Raw genomic sequence first — 15,907 nt, forward strand, 5'->3', positions numbered from 1 at the left:
TTCTTTTACTTGGTCCTCCATGAGTGCGACCAAAGGAGAAACCACAATGAGCACAGGGTTTTTTCATTGCGTCCCATCTTCTTTTAGCGACCATCGGAGCCAGCTGATAAAATAAACTTTTGCCGAATCCCGTAGGAAGGACGGTAAACACATCTTTCCGATCGACAAATGCCTTGATTGCAGTTCTCTGTTCGTAATGAATGCGCTGTCGATTTCTTTTACAACAGACGCGATAGCAGAATCTATACATCTCAGTTCTCCAGCTGCAGTCATCTTTGAGGGAAACCAGTTCAACCCAAGCGCTCTTTGATAACGTGATGATAACGTAACTGCAGATCATCTATCCATCATCGTATAAAGCCCACCCTGGCAATTTGATTGGCCCGACTAATTCTGAACCGATCACAATTACTCCTCAATGGATCAGGTCCAGACCGAACTTCCCGACCAAAAATGTTGTGGGCGGGGTTCGGGCTGGCATCCAGGCTAGGCCCGTTGCACTTTGAAATGTGGACTGCAGACCTTTTTATGTCAAACGAATTATTAAACAAATTATTCTGACCAGTCCTCAAAAATTACACAAAAAGTTCAATTAAAATAATTTGAATTCATGCGTCACATTTAAATCTGCAGCGTAATGCGAGACAGTCTAATCGTCAAATCATTTTACTGCATTTTACATTAGGAGCAGACAGTTCTGCAGTACTTTGAGAGTTGAAGCGTGCAGAGACAATCTGCAGAGAAATGTTGTTTTTATTCCATCCACAAGCACTGAAACAGAAGCATCTGCACGTTCACATTCTTCCACCAACGTGTGTTTTAGTGCGTGCACAAGAATTAAACTAATGTTATGCCGGTTTAATTGCTTCCTGCAGCGTTAATGGCAGATCATGTCGGGTAAAAGGGAAGCAAGCACTTTCATGTTCTATACAGGCCGGTTTGCGTTTAGGCCTATTTTTAAGCACCGCTTACATTATATTGAGGCTTTTCTCTGCGATTCGCAGTCTTTAAATCCATATAATTTGTGATGTCATTGATGTAAAAATCTGTTTGCTTATAGTAGTAGCCTACTTGTAACATTAGGCTATAGAAAGAACACAAAGTAAACCCAGTTTTGCGTGATGCATATCGTGATGCCTATCAGCGACCCGGGTTCGAATCCAGTCCGTATGTTTCCAACATTGAATATACATCTGTTTCAATTGTCTCACTGATGTTCTCCGGAGAAGTGAGTTATTGGTATACTGGGGGTGTCGGTAAAATGCCAGTAAAAGGCACACTTCAAGTAGGCCTATACTTGGAATAGTTTCACTTTAACACAAACAAGTAAATTTAATACAAATTTAGTTGAACTTCAGGACTGCTTTTTTGGACAACTAAAATGCATTTAGTACAAAATTAATAAATTGTGCTTAATACTATACTCTTTTTTTCACTAGGGCAGCTATACCGACTATGCAATGTACTATGGTGGTTAAGCTGCGAATTACACCATTGTTTGAGAAATGCACCCCAGTTTAGCACTAGGTTTTGCTGATCATAATGTAGGCCTACCCATTAGCCCCTGTTGGTAGATACTCTAACTGCATTTGATGTCAAAGAGCATCTTTCTCCATTGATGGTCATTCCAAAATAACTGAGTATTTTGACATTCTTTTTTCTTTTTTTTGCAAGCGACCTAGATATTGTCAGTTTTTAATTACACTAAAAAGTAGATGTTTTACCATGTGACTGGTTCTTTATGGAGGGCTTGATATCTCCCTGTCTGCAGCCTTTGACAGGACAGCTCAAATTCGCTGCTAGTCTGACGGTGTGTGTTGTTGAGGTACCATCAGTCAATCACCGATTAGTCACATGACATTTAGGTTCAGGTGATTGGCAGAAAACCTGGCAGCAGAACTGAACACCGTAAATCACCATTAGCAAAGATGGCAGATTCTAAATCTTGTACCTCTAAGATTAGCTTTGCAACATGCTAACACAAAATTCGATTAAAATCAAATGTGAGTTGAGTATTCTGCGGTATGGTTCATGTGACCTCTGGTATGGTTTGCTGCTGACATGAACACAATCCAAATCGCTTATGTGAACCACTATCAATGACGTATAATTCAGTAAAACTGTGTATTTGTGTGCGTTTCCTGAGATCCGGGATTGACGCAATGCCTTTAGAGAGAATGTAGCTATTTCTCAAGGTACAAAAAACTAGTATAAAAGTGAGACAACCTAAGTTGCCACTTATGACGCAAACATACAGTCCCAAAAAAATAGTGTGAACACTGTTGAACTCGAGTTCGAACCAAACAAACTACTAAATGTGAAAGCAACGCTTAGCGACATGCTAGCTAGTGTCAGAGTAGGCCCTATATTGGAATCAATTTTGAATCTAGACTTTTATACAAGTTTAGTCCGGAGTGTTAGCTTTATGATACATGAAGTTGGTGGCTAAGAACATTTTAAATTTGTCACATTGTTCTTTAAAAGGACAAAAAAAAAAAAAAAACAGCAAGGCAGCTCACTTTTTGGTAGTGCCAGTGTTTATAGCTAATGCGAGTAAATATGTGTTTATAGTGCCAATAAAGATTTAATTCTAAAAAAATATCATTAGAGAGAAGAGTGCTTTTAGTGTTTAAACAGCCTGATAGAACAGCCTGCTCTATAACCAACAGCTGGAAGTGAGAAGTGTGGTTGGCAGGAGAAAATAGCTGGGATGATCACACTGACTAGCATAGCTTGGCATTGATAAAGACAGTGTTGGCCATCTATTGTCAGCATCTTACTGCAAGGCCAGATTACAGCTTCACCAGCAGTGACACAAATAGTAAACATTTTTAGATGCTTTCATCTAGCTTGGCATGTATAAGCATAAATCATATGCCTCAAAACAGAAAACTAAAAGTAGTACCTTTTAAGTACCCGGCATATTTTTAAGCAGTGTAATTCTGAAAACCATTTTATGCGCATGTGAGGGGGTCATTTGGACAAGGGGGCAAACAGATTTGCCACCTTGAAAATTGCATAGCAGACTGTACCAAATAAGTGCTTGAGTTGAGTTTACTTTTGAAAATAACATATCTAAAAAATAAAAAAATAAACATTTTGGGTGTTTCCTCAGCAATGGGCACTTGAATTAAGCATGTGAAATTTTAGTAAGTTAGCGCTCTTAAAATAAACTTTTCATACTTAGTAGATTATGTAATTTGTCCAACAGGAGAAATTCTGTCTTTTTTCTGAACTCAATGATATATTGTTTAATAGCATTCTGTGATGAAAACAGCATTTTGAAATAAAATGTCAAACTCCTTTGTCTTGCGAAGTTAATTTAATGGCTAGCTACAAAAGCGCCACAACTGAAGGACAATTGTAATGTAGGGTAAAAAATGATTAAATACTTTTCACACAATGAATGTTGAAATTCTTTGATTATTACATTCTTGGTTTAGAGTTTTAAATGTATTATTGCATATTTGTTTATGATGAATTTTAAAATTGGGACAAAGTTATAACAATAAAATATATGCATTTAAGGCATTTAAAAATAAAAGATAACGGCTAGCCCTCCATGTTATATTGCATAGTTACTGGGGGAAAATACAAAACATTTGGACAATAAAATAATTTTATTTCCAGGATTGATGACATGCATATCTGGTGACAATTTTGTATCCATATAAATGTCCTTGTTTAATTGAAGAAATAATGCCTTGAATCTTATTCGTTATATGTGCTTTTTTTATATAATAAAAATAGAAAATAAAATAAAATAAATGAAGGCATGTCTACGATGGTTTTAATTAAAATAAACACCTGGCAAATAAGTTGAAGAAACGCCCCATGAAATAACGAAGTTAACACCAATTCACTGGAGTCATGGTTTATCTGATTTAAAGTAGTAGTTCACTTTAAAATGAAAATTACCCCATGATTTTCCCTCAAGCCACCCTAGGTGTATATGAATTTCTTCTTTCAGACGAATACAATCGGAGTTATATTAATAAACACCCTGACGCTTCCAAGCTCTTCAATGGCAGTGGATTGCAACCATCAGTTTGTAGTGTTAAATATGAATATTTTTCTTACACAAAATCATCACTTTGCTTCAGTTGGCCTTTATTAACCCTTCGGAGCCGTGTGTAGTCCTTTTATGATGGATGAACTTTTTTGAGCTTCAAACTGATGGTTGCAATCCGCTGCCATTATAAAGCTTGGAAGCGTCAGGGTGTTTGTTAATATAACTCTGATTGTATTCGTCTGAAAGAAGAAAGTCATATTATACACCTTGAGGGTGAGTAAATCATGGGGTAATTTTCATTTTAAAGTGAACTACTCCTTTAACACTTTTTTTCATACTCCCTGATGTAAACTGAAAAGTCAATGTCTTTTATTTTTTCGAACGGGAAGGAGTTTTGCTCTTGCTCATACTTTTGCTTTATCTAACTCTTACAGGTGACACAACCGTATGGCGAATACGTTCACCATGGACCCCAGCAATTGCTCAGCTGTGGATCTCTCTGATGTTTTGGCCAGCCAGATGAGTCCCAGCAAGATCCTCCTCTCCCTGACTCTCTCTTTCCTGGCTGTGGCGACCACCGCCATCAACTCCCTGGTCATCACTGCTATCCTGATCACCAGCAAACTCCACCAACCCGCCAACTACCTTATCTGCTCTCTAGCTGTGACAGATCTTCTGGTAGCTGTTCTAGTGATGCCCATCAGCATTGTGTACATCGCAGAAGAGACGTGGGTTCTAGGTCCGATAGTGTGTCACCTGTGGTTGGGTGTCGATGTTACATGCTGCACCTGTTCAATTTTACACCTGGCTGCCATTGCACTTGATCGATACCGCGCAATCACCGATGCTGTGGCGTATTCCCAGAAACGCACGTATAAAAGAGCAATCATAACCATTTTTTCCTTGTGGACACTGTCTGTGTTGGTTTCTCTACCACCTTTAGTGTGGAGGAAATCCTCAAGTGTGGAAAACAAGGATGGGAAGAGGGAAGTCATGGACTGCTGGATTGAGCACGACCATGTGGCCTTCACTGTCTACTCCACTTTTGGAGCATTCTATATTCCACTGGCCCTCATTTTGGTTCTTTACTACAAGATCTACAAGGCGGCGGAGACACTTCGTAACCGCCGAGGGAGCAGCCGATTAGTAAAACAGACAGTGAGCAGCGTCATGCTTTCAGGAATGAGCTCTGATAAAGACATCACCCTCAGTCCCGACACATTCTGCCCAATCGAGAAGTCATTTTCCGAACCATCAACAGATGGGGAAAGGGTGCGCAGCACTTCCTCGTCGGGTAATCTCATCAAGGTCCGCAGGAACCCAGGGGCTAGGGAGAGACGGGCGGCTTTGACATTAGGACTAATCCTGGGAGCCTTTGTGGTGTGTTGGTTACCGTTCTTCCTGAAGGAGGTGATAGTGAATATTTGTCCGACCTGCAGCACCTCTGCTGTGCTTGCAGATTTCCTCACCTGGCTTGGGTATCTCAATTCCCTCATAAATCCGCTAATATACACCATCTTTAACGAGGACTTTAAGAAAGCATTTAAAAAACTTCTGCCCTTCTGTTGCAGCAATGTCATTTGAAATTGACTGGGAGAAAAAGAGAGACATGGTTTCATCAGACAAACTTTGGAGTTGAAATCTGCAAGTTACAATGACAATCCTGTCATACTGTAAATAAGCAGACTTAACGCAAGAATTACACATCTTTCAGAGACATTTCATCAGTATTGTTTATATAGTGCCTGTAAATACATGAATGCATGTAAAACCAACCCATTTGCTTCACTCAAAGATTTCACATTTCAGAATTTTATATAAAATTAAAAGTTTATACCAAGGGGTAAAAGTTTGGCTGGTTAGCATGACCCAGTTAGCCCCTGCTGATATGTTGTAACTACACCATCTGGATCCCAAAATATTTTTTTTTTCATTAACAGCCATTCAAAAGCTGCTGTATATACAACTGTATATATGCTGTATATGCTGTATTTTAAAAAATATATAAATCTTTATATTATAATATTTTTTAGTATATTACATTAATAATGTTGTTCGTTCTAATGATTTGTTATATCTTAAAGTTCCTCGGGTTCGAACAGAGCTAGAAAAAAAAAGGCTTTAAATAATGCTTCTTCTGCTTGAAATAATTTACAAAACATCTTAAAGCTGAATATGCTTCCATCATTGAACGAGTTTAAGTTACTTTTAACAGATTATGTGTTTTGTCCTTTGGTATATTGCTGTTGTGATCCTTGATTGTGTTTTTCTGTTATGATGTGTATATGTTTATGTTATTGTAGCTGCTTTTTTGGCCAGGTCACTCTTGTAAAAGAGATTTTAATCTCAATGAGTTTTTAACCTGGTCAAATTAAGAATGAATGAAAAGAAATAATATATAAAAAATTTGCCAGTGACTGATTTTTTATTGTATTTTGGAGGGCTCTCAAATGTGTGAATGAGGGCTTGGGATTACATGTTTGTGTGGTGGGATCACCCACATGATTGTGACTATTGATTATTATGTACCCTTCAAGTGTTGGAAATATCAAAATTATGAGTTCCTTCACATGAATGACCAAAGAAAGTCTAAAAACTCTAAATTCTAGATGATACACAAGTGGCATTGGAAGAGCCAAGCCTACTTTAAACATTGCGGAAACACTGATCTAGTAGATGCTAGCAAGTCTGTAGTGAGTTATGATTTTGCATGTTTTTTTTTTATTGTAGGCTACATGATGTATTTTTTTTTATCATTTTAAATACAGAACAGCTAATAGACAAGTGCAAATTTAATCATTATAATATTATGTTTAAATAAGTGCTTTTAATAGAAATAAAAGTATAATAGAAATCATTTTCATAAAAATTGGTTTAAATATCGTTCACAATGTAATTATTTTGTCTGGTCTACTTCAGTGTTGTTTCCAACTTAAATATGTGACATCGTAATAATAAACGCCCGACTCCGAGGTATACATTTCCCATGTGCCATTGAAGGTAGCATTATTCACATGGAATCAAAAGCTTCAAGGGGTCTAGTATGCTTTTTCACTTAATGCTGTTTGAGCATAAAAAAGATCTGTAAGGTTACAAAGCTCAGTCTACTCCAAAGAGAGATATTTTATTTAACATAATCCACTGTCCAAGAACTACAATGAACAATTTGGACAACATGTTTGTTTGTTTTTTCTCCAGGCTTTGTGAAGTCATAATGTTCTTCATTTAAAACTGGCCTGAGAACAGCTTCCAGAACCACAATGCAGGCTAAGCACAAAATTGTCTACTGAAATGGAGCAGTTCCCACTTCAGTACAATCTGTTGTTTGTGGATCACAACTTGTAAGTATTACATCGTATCTAAAATGTATACGGAAATAATAATAGAAAATAAAAAAACATACCACTCTGTAACCTCCTGTGAAATCCATGCTGGCAAAGTCAGTGCACAAAATCCATTCTGGACGATCCTCTTGTTTATTAACATTAATTCTGAATCAGGCTTGAAATTGTCCTTAATATCTATTAATACTTCCTTAATATGGATATCCTTAATATTTACATCGGAGTAGAACCATAGACTGTAAAAAAGAGTAGAACTCGCTAAGGGCCATACTATTTCCCAAACACGACGATGCCAATCAATCACAACACACTGGGCCAGCTAACCAATCACAGCTAATTTTGTATTCGGAAGGAGGGGCTTCATCAAAACTGGAACCATGCGCACCATGCGACAGACACGCTCGAGTCAGACTGGACAGAGAGGTGCTGTAATGTAAAATATTTGAAAATTGTGTTTTGAACAATCAAGCATGAAAGCATTCTAGTTAGCCTGGCATGCCAGACCTACATCAAGATGTTAGGTCTGGGAACTCTCCATTGACATGCCTCAATCCGAGGGGCGGGATAAACGGTTACCTTTCAAAATCCCTCTGCACGCAATAGGATAACGCTACAACCAACCAGAGCAACGAACGGTTGTGGATGAGTGAGTCCCATGCGTTTTTCCACCAGCGGAGCTAATTGATATAATAAACTTTTGCCGTATCAGGTCGGCAAAACTCCGAACACATCTTCCTTTTTTAAGAATGACTTAAGTGACGTTAAGTCCTCCAGAGTCGCGGCCAAAGCCGATTCGAAAGACTGCTGCATCTTCATTGTTTTCAAGTAGCAGGGAAGACACGGAAATCACGCGGAACGTCATGAACTGTGCCGTCATTGTGTTAAGCCCGCCCGCCGACTCTATACACGATGTGATTGGCCCGACCAGTTTTTGTTTTTTCCAGCTCAAAAGCCTATGGAGAGTTGCTAGACCACACTGGCTGCGAAATAATTTCCGCTGCCGCTAGTGTGCGTCTAGATTTCTAGGCTATATTAGCTACACCCCAAAAACATCAAGACTTCTTAAAAAAAACATAGGTCCTCTTTAAAGGTGCATTGTGTAATACTTAGGAGGATCGATCGGTTGGCAGAAATGCAATATATGTTCTCTTACGAGAGTATCTCTCGTACTGCGTAATAGCTTACGCTAGGGGAAAAACTCTTTTCCGCGAGATATTGAAGCCAAAAATTATCCTTAATTTTTTATTAATGTAAAACGCTTTGCAGCAGCAAGCAGACATAGGCGAAACAGCTCGCGCGCCTATTGGTTGCTCTGCAGCAAATGCAGCAGCCTATCGAGAGAGACTCTGCGTGACGTAATGACCAATGGGGGCAATTCGCGCCCATATCGTCACGTCCCGCCAGAAGGGGCGTGGTCTCACCCTATAAATATGCTCGTTAGGCTGATACAAGCTGATTTTTACCTCTTCAGCGAAGCACACGCATCGCTGGATCCGGAGTGAGAAGCCGCGCCGTCGAAGCAAGCCTTTCAGCGGGACGAGCTCTGGAGTCGCTGGCCTCGCCGCCTTCAACTGCCGTACCTGCTGCGCTTTCCGGCATTCTATATCCTTTCATACTCTGTGTGTATTTACTCTGTTGAGAGTGTTTGCTCGCTTACTTGACGTGACTCACACTTCTCTCACAAAAAGAGCTGCGTCTTTTTAAAGATGCCTTCCTGTGGCTCGTGCCGCGCCCCGCTCAGCGATGGAGACCGGCACGTCATCTGTGTTTCCTGCCTGGGTGAGGATCACGCGGCTCTCGCGCTCGCTGACGGCGGATGCCCTCATTGCGAGCTTTTGCCCATGGTGACTCTGAGGACTCGCCTGGCATCATTCTCCGAGCCTTCACCGCAGCCCGCCGTGGTGCCGCGCCGCAAGAAGCGCCGCGCCCAGCGCGCTCCCGAGCTTTCTCCAGCCCGCCAAAGCTCGCCGGTTCGCCCGCCAGCTTCGCCGGCTTCGCTCGAGTCGCTCACTGACGGACAACGGCCGCCGCCTGCCGCCGCGTCCATCCACGAGTTTGACGAACCCACCGAGGCGTGTTCTCTTCTGGCATCCGATAGTGAGGATTGGGCGAGCTCCGTGGATCTCCCCTCCGCTAGCGTTTCCCGCCAGACCACTGGTAAGAGAGCCGGCATTGAGACTGAGCTGATGCGTCTGCTCTCTCAGGCCGTGGAAAGCATCGGCCTCGATTGGGAGGCGCCCGCGCAGCCGCCGCGCAACAGAATGGACGGACGCTTTCTCGGAAATGACGAGGCTCCGACGAAATCGCGGCCCGCGCCCTTCCTCCCGGAACTTCACGAGGAAGTGACTAAATCGTGGAACGCCCCCTTCTCCGCCAGGCTGCGTACCTCTGCCTCTGCTGCTTTCTCCTCGGTGGATGGCGCGAAGGACAGAGGATACCTTTCTGTTCCTCCTGTGGAACCAGCTGTAGCGTCTCATCTCTGCCCGCCCTCCGCTGGACAGCGCGCTCACACGACGCTACCTTCTAAAGCCTGCCGAGTGACGTCAACCATGCACGGTCGCGCTTACACCGCCGCCAGGCAAGCAGTTTCAGCGCTGCACACTATGGCTATCCTGCAGATCTTCCAAGCCGACCTTCTCCTTAAATTGGACGAGGAAGGACCCGGAGCGATCTGCGTGGCGGACCTGAGAAGCGCTACAGACCTCGCTCTTCGCGCTACTAAAGCCGCTGCACAAGCCATAGGACGAAACATGGCCTCTCTCACTGTGGCTGAGAGACACTTATGGCTGACGCTGTCCGAGATGACGGAAGCCGAGCGCTCTGTGTTCCTCGACGCGCCCATTTCACAAGCGGGCCTTTTCGGATCTGCCGTCAAAGATTTCGCGGACAGATTCATGGAGGTGCAAAAGACTTCGCAGGCCATGAAGCACTTCCTTCCGAAGCGCTCGAGCTCCGCTGCAGGCCGCTCAAAACAGGTCAGGTCTGCTCGCAGTTCTCAGCCGCAGCCTGCACCGCCCGCCGCCGCCGCTTCACAGCGCCGCCACGCCCGAGACCAAAGACCGCGCTCTCGCTCTGCTGGACGCCGCCCCCCTCAGCGCGGGCCCCGGCCGAGGATTGAGATCAAGCCCAAGGCCTCAAAATCTTCCTAGCCATTCTAGGAAAGCGACGGTGTTCAGATCCCGCTGCGGCCGGATTTCCACCAAAACTTCTCGCTCGGTCAGTTCCAAACATCGCGACTGTCCCAGTGTATTTCGCATTGAGCCAGCCGGTGTCTCAGCCCGTTTGCCTGCGCACAAAAGCCGTTTTTACGGCTACCCAGATAAATCCAATAAAGAGTGCATTTTCTGGTGTTCCGGCCACGGCCGATGGTGTTATAAGTGTTGTAAGAATGCCCACCCAGTGCCCATTCACACACACAGACACAGCCCGCCACGGTGCAGGGCTAGCACAAATAAAATCGACTCCGGTCGATTGTGCAAACAATGTAGTAAACGCGCCCATGTCACCATGCCCGCTCACACTACATGCTGCGTGTCCCTTGGTTTCTGTAAAAACGAAACCAACACACATTCAGTCGGCCATGAACGACAGTGTTTTCAGTGTAATAAATGTGCCCGCAGCCCCGCGCCCACATTTTCTCACAGACACGCCGATTCCTACGGGATCTCCCCCGCTCGCTTTTTCTGCACAATCTGCCATAAAAAAGCTGAGCGCGGTCAGGCCGCCCGCTGTGATCAGCGCGCCCCCCGCCTCGAACGCTGTAAACACGGTGTTGTGTTCCCAGTATGCCCGGGCTCTCGAGCTGCCGTTTTGCCGCGACCAGAGCCCGGATTTCATTCTGCCCCTAGCTATTCACGCAGATGCGTGGTCAAAGCTTCCCGGGGTATCAGAATGGGTGCTGAACACTATAAAGAGAGGCTATTCGCTACAATTCGCTCGACGCCCACGCCGTTATACGCGTTATGCGCGTGTCGAAACTACGGTGAAAAACGAAGTGTCTCATCTACTTCGTGCCGAGATAGCGAAACTACTGAGCAAAGGGGCTATAGAACCTTTATCTCAGGCTCAGAGCGAAGGGGGCCTATACAGCAGATATTTTCTGGTGCCAAAAAAGGATGGGGGTCTCAGACCCATTTTAGATCTACGACAGCTGAACAGAGTGCTTGTCAAACGCCAGTTCAGAATGCTTACGACCAGGAAAATCCTCGCGCAAGTGCGCCACGGGGACTGGTTTATGTCGATAGATCTGAAAGACGCCTATTTCCAAATACAAATAGCGTCCCATCACAGGCGATTCTTGAGATTCGCCTTCGAGGGCCAGGCATATCAATACACAGTCCTGCCGTTTGGCCTGTCCCTAGTACCTCGTACATTTACGAAGTGCATGGACGCGGCGCTCGCACCCCTGAGACTTCAGGGCATGCGAGTCCTGAACTACTTGGACAATTGGCTGATTCTAGCTCGATCACGATCGGAGCTCATAGAACACAGGGCCGCATTACTCGAGCACCTCGAGGAGCTGGGCCTCACAGTCAATTGGGCGAAGAGCTCACTGTCTCCCAGTCAGAAAATTTCCTTTCTGGGAACCGTGTTGGACTCGCTGTCCATGACAGCACGCCTGTCACCAGAGCGCGTGCTAAATATTCAGCGCGGCGTGAAATCCTTCCGCCACGGCGCGATAGTTCCGCTCAAAAGGTTTCAGAAAATGCTGGGGCTGATGGCCTCAGCAGCCTCTGTACTCCAGTTGGGCTTGCTCCGCATGCGCCCACTGCAGATGTGGCTGAAAGCGCGGGTTCCACCCAGGGCATGGACAGCGGGTCTGTTTCGCCTCAGGGTCGACCTTCAGTGTGTTTCAGCTCTGGAACCTTGGAAAATAACCGACTGGTATCAGTCAGGTGTGAGTCTGGGGACCGCTTCGAGTGTGAAGGTGGTGTCTACGGACGCCTCCACCTCGGGGTGGGGAGCGCTGCTCGAGGGCAGCTGGCCTGTGGTCAGAACGGGAAAAGCTCCTTCACATAAACTGCTTGGAGATGATAGCAGTCGACAAAGCGCTACGGCGTTTTTGTCCCCAGGTAACAGGCCACCACGTCTTGGTCTGGTCGGACAACATGTCAGTGGTGGCATACATAAATCGCCAGGGCGGCGTCAGGTCACGAAACCTTCACAGGCTGACGGAACGCCTCCTGGTCTGGGCTCAGCACAACCTGCTCTCACTGAGAGCAGCGCACCAGACAGACTGTCCAGGAACAATGTTCCAGCAGGGGAATGGTCGCTGCACCCGCAGACGGTCCAGCTGCTGTGGAAAACGTTCGGCAGAGCACAGATGGACCTATTCGCGTCCCACGAAAATGCTCATTGCCCGGAGTTTTTCTCAAAAAGCAAGGACGCGCTGGCTCATGTTTGGCCCCGCTGCCCCCTATATGCTTTTCCTCCTGTCTCGCTCCTGCCTCAGGTGTTGGAACGAATCAGGGAGAACGGATGCCCAGTGCTGCTCGTAGCTCCGCTCTGGACAAACCAGACGTGGTTCCCTGCCCTGATGCAGCTGACCAGCACTGCCCCATGGCCTGTACCATTGAGGAGAGACCTCCTCTCTCAGGCGGAGGGCTCGATTTGGCACCCTCGCCCGGAGTTGTGGTCCCTGCACGCATGGCCCATCAATGGGTACCCGCTAGCCTCCCAGAAGGAGTGTTAAACACGATCGCGCAGGCTAGAGCTCCGTCTACCAGGCGGCTCTACTCCTCGAAATGGTCTGTTTTCTCTGCATGGTGTCAAGCCCAGAGCTTTTCACCTGTGGAATGCGGGGTTTCGGAAGTGCTTTCCTTCCTTCAAGAGCTACTGGATAAGGGCAGGACCCCATCCACGCTCAAAGTATATGTGGCGGCCATAGCAACGTTTGCAAAACCGGTGTCTGGCCAGTCGCTGGGGAAAAACAACTTAGTCGTGCGTTTCCTTAGGGGAGCTCGGAGGCTGAACCCTCCCAGGCCCCCTTCAGTTGACGTGGGACCTTTCCACGGTCCTGGAGGCCATGAAAGGCGCCCCGTTCGAGCCAATCCAGCTGGTGGACATGAAACACCTGTCGTTCAAAACAGTGTTTCTCATGGCTCTCGCTTCAGTGAAGCGCACAGGGGACTTACAGGCGCTTTCAGTAAGCGCGTCGTGTATGGAGTTTGGGCCTAGTGACTCGAAGGTCATTCTCAAACCAAAGCACGGGAATGTTCCGAAATCCCTCAATACACCGTTCAGGGCCCAGGTAATAAAAAAAGACGCGAGTCTCCTTTGCCCCGTCAGGGCACTAAGAGCTTATGTGTCCCGCTCGTCTGGGGGTTAGACAGACTGAGCAGCTTTTCGTTTTGTTTGGCGGACGTTCTAAGGGACTTGCCGTATCAAAACAGAGCCTATCCAGATGGATAGTCGATGCCATAGCGCTGGCTTACACCTCTAAGGGCCTGCAGTGTCCCCTTGGTGTCAGAGCGCACTCCACGAGAGGCGTGGCCTCTTCGTGGGCATGGTCTAGCGGGATTACCCTGCAAGATATTTGTACGGCCGCGGGCTGGGCCTCGCCGTCTACATTTATAAAATACTATAACCTGGAGGTCCCCGCCTTACAAGCTAAGCTTTTGGCGGTCTAGAATTCAGTGCGATCTGCCCCACTGTGTCGGCCCAGATGCTGAGTTTGGCCTGCGTATCGCTCACTGACTGATACAGCAGCTCCACGAGTGTTGACACATGTATGGCCACCCAGTTTAGGCTGAAAATGTTTTCACCCTGGCTGCGTGGTATAATATCTATATGATTAGCTCCTCTGGATGCTATTTTATAAGGAATGACGCTTCTAGCCCCTCTTCCTTCACTCTCTGTGAGTCTATGGTGATTATGCCCTACATGCGCCCCGGGCCTCTGCCCTTGGGACTTTGGTGTTGGATCCCTGTATGCACGGCGTGTTACACTGTGTTCCCCATAGCGTAATATATTACGCAGTACGAGAGATACTCTCGTAAGAGAACGTACTCGGTTACTAACGTAACCTCTGTTCTCTCTAGAGAGGGAACGAGTACTGCGTATCTTGCCGTGCTTACAATACGCTCTGGTTCGCTTTGGCGATGAAAACCAGTTTGTATCAGCCTATCGACCTGCTTATATAGGGCGAGACCACGCCTTTTCTGGCGGGACGTGACGAAATGGGCACGAAGTGCCCCCATTGGTCAAGAGGTCATGCAGAGCCGCTCTTGATAGGCTGCTGCTTTCGCCGCAGGGCAGCCAATAGGCGCGCGAGCTGCTTCGCCTATGTCTGCATGCTGCCGCAAAGCGTTTTACATTGATTAAAAATTAAGGATAATTTTTGCCTTCCATATCTCGAGGAAAAGAGGTTTTCCCCATAGCGTAAGATATTACGCAGTACTCGTTCCCTCTCTAGAGAGAACAGAGGTTACGTTAGTAACCGAGTACGTTTACTTGTGAGTTAGTTTTGTCAGTAGGCCTACCATCTTGTGAGTTAGTTTGCTTGTGTGTTAGTTTTGTCAGTACCATCTTGTGAGTTAGTTAGTTTGCTTGTGAGTTAGTTTTGTCACAAGCGGGCCACTACTAGAATTAAGGAACTCAGCCACCTGAAAAAAGGTTTTGGCAGTTAATTTAAATCCTGAGGAAGATCCTGCAGTGCAGACACAGACCAACGTTTTCGAGAGGAATCATTCAGCTGCAAACACGAGTAAGTAATATAATTCATTTATTGTTCTAGAGTTGTTTGATGTTTAAATTGTCAAGATAAAAATAGTGATTAATATCTAGATGTTTGCTACGGAAGCGTATTGCATTCACTTGAGGAAAAAAAATCTACTCTCTGTTTTTCTGAATTAACGAGTTAATTATCTCAGAATTACGAGATTTGTTTTCACTCTGTTTTTATAAATTAATGAGTTACTCATAATTTTGAGATAATTAAGTCATTAATTCAGAAAAACAGAGCAAAAACTTTTTTCCATGAAAAATTCCACATGTACCTATTTATTATGTCTATGGGATGGAATGCCCTTCTTTTACTGTCTATGGGAATGTCAGGACACCGGCTCCAAATCGGCACGTGACTCCTCACTCTCAATAGATACACAAGAGAAGCTGCAAAATAGGTGCAGCTTTTTAATTCATTGATTGGCACGTCTTGTGTTTTTGAATGTAACGTAATCTGCTTTTAGAGCAGCACCTTAGAGTGAAAGAAAAATATTAAAGCGAACATCATGTATAATGTTATTAAAATGGTAGTTCTCTTAACATTTTTACTGCAGTGGGGTCCCGTTAGTCATAGTAACGTTATCATCCCCATGTGCATGCATGGGGATGATAACGACTATGACTATATAAGCCAACATAAACTGAAGTTTCATCTGAACGCACTGTTTGGAATCTGACACCAACACTACAGATATTTTGGTAACACTACTACAATAAGGTTTCATTCGTTATGTTAACTACATTAGTTAACATGGATTAAGAATGCACAATAGCCTACTTAAGCATAATTCATCTTAGTTCATTTTCATTTTGACATTTACTAATA

At 44.9% G+C, this 15,907-nt stretch overlaps 1 protein-coding gene across 1 annotated transcript in view; it reads left to right on the top strand.

Annotated features, from left to right (window-relative positions):
- Positions 1–5,614, top strand: part of htr1fb (5-hydroxytryptamine (serotonin) receptor 1Fb) — a 36,353-nt gene extending 30,739 nt beyond the window's left edge. The window contains exon 2 of the mRNA XM_056254423.1: positions 4,447–5,614. Within this exon, the coding sequence (XP_056110398.1) occupies positions 4,460–5,596 (1,137 nt within the window). The 5' untranslated portion in view covers positions 4,447–4,459 and the 3' untranslated portion in view covers positions 5,597–5,614. The remainder of the gene's footprint in view (positions 1–4,446) is intronic.
- Positions 5,615–15,907: the final 10,293 nt, after the last annotated feature.

The sequence above is a fragment of the Rhinichthys klamathensis genome, unplaced genomic scaffold (genome assembly GCF_029890125.1).
Source record: "Rhinichthys klamathensis goyatoka isolate OS25496 unplaced genomic scaffold, OSU_Roscu_1.1 h1tg000111l_1, whole genome shotgun sequence".
Classification (NCBI taxonomy): Eukaryota; Metazoa; Chordata; class Actinopteri; order Cypriniformes; family Leuciscidae; genus Rhinichthys; species Rhinichthys klamathensis.